General features: G+C 52.7%; 1 protein-coding gene across 4 annotated transcripts in view; it reads left to right on the top strand.

Moving 5' to 3' along the window:
• Nucleotides 1-2,328: 2,328 nt before the first annotated feature.
• Nucleotides 2,329-6,000, top strand: part of MITF (melanocyte inducing transcription factor) — a 96,297-nt gene continuing 92,625 nt past the window's right edge. For all 4 annotated transcript variants that reach the window (XM_082768025.1, XM_082768020.1, XM_082768019.1 and 1 more), the window contains exon 1: nucleotides 2,329-2,547. In XM_082768025.1, coding sequence (XP_082624151.1) covers nucleotides 2,444-2,547 — 104 coding nt within the window. In that variant the 5' untranslated portion in view covers nucleotides 2,329-2,443. The remainder of the gene's footprint in view (nucleotides 2,548-6,000) is intronic.

The raw sequence follows: 6,000 nt of genomic DNA, 5'->3' as shown, positions 1-6,000 counted from the left end.
AGTCCTTCAGCCTCCTGAGCCTCTCTTCTTTATGCAAACTTGATGAGACTTCAGTCTGAAAAGGAGAGTAGGAGAGTTAGCCTAAGAAACTGAACACATATTTTAAGACACATTGGATGAAAAAGCAGCTGAACGGTGCTGGCCCAACAGTGTGTGTCAGCACGGCACTGGGGAGCTGCAGGAGCTGGTGCATCCAAAGCAACTCTTGGCTTTTGGGGGGCCTCATGATGCTTTGGGTGAAGAAGAGACATGAATATCCAATTCTATTTGGGAAAAAAAAAAAAAAAAAAAAAGAGGAGGGAATAAAAATGTGGGCAAATGGAGCATTATCTTCAAGATACCTATGCATTTGTTTGTTTTATTCTGTCTATAACTTATATTAAATCATTCTTGGAAGCAAGGCCAGTTTCAGGTGACCAGGAAACCAAGCTGTGCGTTCGCAGGGCTCCCTCCCTCTGGTTGTGGGACTGTCCTGCGCTGAAACCTGCCTTTACCAAGCACGGAGCGCTTTGGACTTGCTTGTAAGTCGTTGGCCTTAGTGGAGTGACAATGCCACAGAAATCCTACGTGGTAAGAGTCTCAGTAGGGTTATGTCCATAATGCACACACTGGAATAAAGTTCAAGTTGTGCCACCAATTTGATGATTGACAAATGACCTTTTGTTTTTCACTTTGCTAATGCGGTAATCATTTCCCTGGAGCCCTGCTTCCCTAAAGCACTTTGACATCCATGACTGAAAAACAGTCAACGTAGCTGTGCAGAAATCTATCTCTTTAGAAAGCAGGGAAGAAATCTAAACCTCGTGACAACAATAGCCATTTCATCTTCAATTTCACCTAATATGTATTTTGAGTTTAATTTCCTTTATTTTTATGGCAATCTAACGGCAATATTGGCTTTACAGATTCACCTTTAAGCATCATGTTTGTTTTGGGGCATGCTTATGTGTTAATATCCTGCTTAGGCACAGTGAAGTATTGTTCCTTGAGTCTGAAAGACAAACTCTAAAAAAATTATAAACTCAACTGACATCTATTGTGGTGAGAAGAAAGCCTCGTATGACTCAGCAGGGCAGTGTGAAGGTCCCAATTAGTGAAGCGCAACGAGAAATCGCCCCTATCTGAAGACCAAACACAAACTTTGCATTGGCACAGAAAAGGGATGAAAGACATAACTCCGAGCGTCACAGAACGAAGGAAAGAAACCCAGCTTCCTCCCTCCCGCGAGCTGCGCACGCCAGCGCTACTGAAGCAGCAACATCTCAAGAGGAGCGTCATTGCCGAGGACAGATATTTGCATACTGGGTCTTTAGAACTGGTGCTATAATTAAAAACGAGCTGAGAGCTCAGAAGCCGTACGTTTGGAACAGCAGAAGAGAACGTATCGTTTTTACACCTGAGACACAGACTAAAAGCCATTTCAGCCAGATGAGTCCTGCATACCATGTCCCCACTCCTGAAGGCAGCTCATCACAAACACCACCTAGCTCGCGGAGCTGCAGCCGCTCAGGCTGTAAATGCAGCTTGGCAGCGGATTTTATCTAAGTTGTTTTTAACTGTTTGCTTGTTGGTTGCCCTTTTTTTTTTTTTCTTTTTTTCTTTTTTTTTTTTTTCCCCAAAGCAGTGCTAGCAAGCCCACCGCTCCGGGGAGCTCTCCCAGCCATCTGCCAACGTGGGCTCAAAAGAACATTCTCCAGGGCCTCATCCAAGTCGCAGCTTCTGATTCAGTGAGCTGCTCCTGCTGTGAAGGCGCTGCGTGCAGTTTGGCAGCTGCGGAATAATCCGGGACCTCACGCCACAATTCCTCCTTGGCGTTATTTCACCCAAACTGGCGTTGCAGGGGGCCTGGGGGGTCCTTGGGGCTGTTGTGGTGGGGTGTGAGCTGTGAGGGGCAGTGGCGTTGGGGCTGGCGGCCCTAAAACCCCTGGGACTTGGATTTGTGCTTGTTTATGGGTGGGCTGCTCACAGCTCCCCCCTTCTGCAGCCCACCTTGGGGGGTGAGGCACTGCTTTAACCCCCCCGCTGCACCCGCCTGAGGCCCGGCCGCCTCCCTGATATTTAATTAATCCCATTCATTAAATCTCATCAGCTGCCTGCTCCTTGATAAGCACGCAAAGCTGGAAAGAAGCTGAGGGGCAGCTCTTGGAGGGGATTTGCACCCCTGCGGGGCTCTCCGCCCGACATCTTGTCCTCTGAGGGGGCGTGACGTCACGGGCGGGCCCAGTGCCGTGACGTCACGCGGTGACATCACACCGGGGGGGGGGGCGCTGCCGGTGACAGCGGGGGCGGCCCCGGGGGCGGGGACGGGGACGGGACGGGGCGGCTCGGAGCGGAGCGGAGCGGAGCCGCTGGGCACGGAGCGGAGCCGCGGTCACCTCCCTGCCTGCCTCCCTCCCGGCTTCTCCTCCTCGCCTCGCTTCTCCTCTCCCCAGCCTCGGCGACGATGCAGGCGGAGTCGGGGATCGTGCCGGACTTCGAGGTGGGCGAGGAGTTCCACGAGGAGCCCAAGACGTACTACGAGCTGAAGAGCCAGCCGCTCAAGAGCAGGTGGGTGGGCGGCCCCCAGCCCCTAGCCCTGATCCCGGTCCCGGTCCTAATCCCGGTCCCATCCCCGGTCCCGGAGGAAAGCTGCCCGCCGCCATGGCAGGGGCGGGCCCGGCGTTATGTAAAGGGCACGGGCGGCGGGGCCGGGAGGAGGAGGAGGAGGAGGAGGAGGAAGGCACCGCCGGGCCCCCCCCTCCCACCCCGCTGCCCGGCAATGGGGTCCCCTTTCCCCCTCCATCTCCCGGTTCTGGCTGCGGGAGCCGGGATCGGAAACTTCATGCTGGGCGGCTGCTTCCCAAAGTGCCTGATTTGAACCCCAAATCCACGCTTTATTCGTATCCATTGCGTTGCGTTAATACCTTTATTTTTAAAGGGAAATAAATCCGTGCCGGTCACTCTTCCTTGCGGTACCCACCCCCATCACTACAACAGGGATGCGTATTAGTAGAGCCCCTTACCCTGCTGCCATGGGGAAAATTGCTATGAGAGCCCCACTTAGAGGTCTGCTCTTCCTCCTCCTCCTCTTCCTCGGCCCCCTGTGCCCGCAGCCAGCCCTCCATTTCGCCGCCGCTGTCGCAGGCACCGAGCGCGAGGCCCTGGCTGCGATGCGGGGCTGCTGAGCCCGGCCGCTGGCAGCCCGCCCGCGGGGTCACGGCTGCTGGCTCCCAACAATGCGGCCGTGCGTGGAGCTGGGAAATGAATGGGGAGGTAAATGGCAAAGTTGGGGGAAAAAAAAAAAAAAATAAAAGGGTGCTGGAACCGGCCGAGGTTGTGCCGCCTGTCAGAGAGACTTCGGAGTAAATAGATGAATTTTTGAGCACGCTCCAAGTGCTGAAGACACGTCAAAGGCCGTGTAGTACAGGGTGTTACAAATGCTGTCCCTGTCGCAAGGGCTTGTGAGTGCTGTCTCCCACAGCCTGTCTTCATGGCAGCCCCGTGGTTGAGCCTGCGGTGTCACCAAGGGGTGGCACGTGTGGCAGTGGGAGCAGGGTGGCAGGCGGCCAGGGTGCACCAGGCTGCCCCTCGGAGCTGCACAACTCCTCTGCCCTCCCAGGCTGTGCAGGGAGGCTGCTGTTACCCCGGCAGAGGGGTAGAAACCAGGGTAATGTGAGGAGGGAGAGGAGTGTGGAGGAGGTGGACTCGCTGGCAGTGGTTCCAGGTGGGGTGGAGGCAGGTGGGACAGCCTGGGGGTCGGTATCCACGTGTTCAGTGGTGTGTGGCAGTCCTGCAGGTCGCTGGTACCTTGCACAGCTGTAACACAGCCTGGTTTGTGCAGGCCACAGGTTCTAACTGGTGTGCAAGGCTTGTTCCCGTGTACTCATCTCCTCTGTGATCTGCAGGCTGGCTTCTCCTTGAGGTGGTGCGGGCAGGGAGCACAGGTACCAGGTCTTTATGTGACCTGAGCCCTGACTGCTGTTCTCTCATGCAGATGGGGTTCTGTGATTTGGGGATTCTGTGTTCCAGCTGCTTTTAATTCCTGTGACTTGATGCTTTGGGGCCTGAATGCAGCCCTGCACTGCTCACTTCTGCAGGGCAGCAAATAGAGGTACTCTGTAATGAAGCACTGGAGTGACGTCTGTCTGTCACCCCGTGGCATCCCCGGGGTCTTCCTGACCTCGTGGGAGCTGCAGGAGCAAAGGACCTAGAGGCCACGGTAGGTCCCTATAAACCCATCCCCGGAGCCAGACTGATGGAACTTGGCAATAGCTGGTGGCAGAAGCTGCTCACAAACCTGTTTGCTTCGTGACATGCAGATCCCAATCTGTGGGGACGTCTGCAGGCCCTCGGCGTGGCTCAGGCCCCAAACCTGTCCGACCGATGGCGGTGTCCAGCGTGGCCGCGCCGCTTTCCCTCGCGGATGTAAATCAGGAGTAATTGCCCCGCCACAGAGCAGCACCGGGTTCCAGCGGTGTAACGGTGGGGCCGTGGCCGTGCAAGTTGCTTTCCTCTGGTCTGCTCCACAGTCTGGCTCTGGAAAAGTGCCTGGGGAGCAGGCAGAGCAGTCACTGGTGGTAGGAGAGGAGCCTAAATAGCAATCTGCTCTTGTCCCTGGTGGGAGCTGCTGATTTCCTAGCAACATTCAGGGCTTTCTCTGATGGCTTTTAACCGTAAGAAGAGAGAAGGATCTTCAGCTTACTCATAGCGAGTAGATGGAAAAAGCCCCCAAGTCATAAATACACAAGAGCACCGGTGGCTCTGACCCTAGAAGAAACTTCTTTATTGCCCAGTTTAACAGCCCGGGCTGCCCCTCTTTCAGGTAGAAATCTCCTATTTGCTTCCTCTCAAATTGCTGGGCTTTGAACATGACATCCAGCTAAATTTTCCTCCTCTTTGGTGTGCCTTCACAGTTACTCCATCCGTATTTCATAATTCGAGTCTGCAATCCAAAGCCACAAGGGGTCCAATAATAAAAGCTTTTTGCTGTAAATACTGTACGAAGTTAGGCCAAGCCACAACCGAATGCTAGAGGCCAAGGGAAAATGTAGGCCCAGCAAAAAGCTTTAATCACAAGGGATGAAGAGAACATGCTGGGTGAAGATGCATCGTTTCCAGCCGTATTTCCTAAACCCCTCCGACTCACAAGAACTGGGCTTCATGTACCAAGTGCTAGATACGTTTCAGGGCTCTCTGGAATTTGCTGTGGTTGAACATCTTTGAAAACTGAGAAAATGTTTTGGTTGCTCTGGTTTCTCCAGAGTCCCTTTTCACTGTGGGAGGAAACTGGATTATATCCCTAGCCAGTAAGGCAATGGGATGTTTTTTTATTCCTTTCCTCACATTCATACTTCATTCCTCTGCTGCCACGTTTTGAAGCCGATAGCCTTAATTTATAAGTGCATGCTCTTAAATACATACATGCTTGTGGAACGAACAAGATGTAAATAAGATTTTTCTTTTTGGTGCAAACAGTGCACAATGAAGTGGGTGGAGTTTTATTTTCAAACAATCAGCTGAAGAAAATAAGCAGTTATTACCAGAAGGAAACACAGATGTGGTGTCTGCACAGTCACCAGAACACCGGGCGTAAGTTCCGTCTGTCATACTACCGTGGGTTCTTTAAACCATTCGAATTATTAAAGCTGTGTTTTGGGTATCAAACTGGTACCTGGAAGAAAAGGGCTTTGGTCTGCTGCTGTCCTAGTCTCGGTTGCTGTATTGTTTACCTTACCCTATTTATTGTACTATGTGCAGTTTGAAGCTATTGACCCAGCTCCTGCCCTGTTCTGTACACTTCCCTTTCAGCGAATGCAGGGGAAGGACCTTGAAGGCACAGTGTAACCCCCCGAGATGCTCAGTGTGAAATATGTTGAACCAAAGCACAGGGTGATTGAAACTAGCCCAGATGTGCAAAAAAAAACCCACCTAGATTTACATGCTTTTCTCTAGCTTCTGATCCTATGCCGTGTGTGTGTCCCCGTAAGTGCCAGATGATAATTGTCAGCTGCAATTTATTGC

This window comes from Aythya marila, assembly GCF_965140915.1.
Source record: "Aythya marila genome assembly, chromosome: 10".
NCBI lineage: Eukaryota > Metazoa > Chordata > Aves > Anseriformes > Anatidae > Aythya > Aythya marila.
Note: the sequence above shows the minus strand (reverse complement) of the source record. Positions and strands in the feature narration are given on the sequence as shown.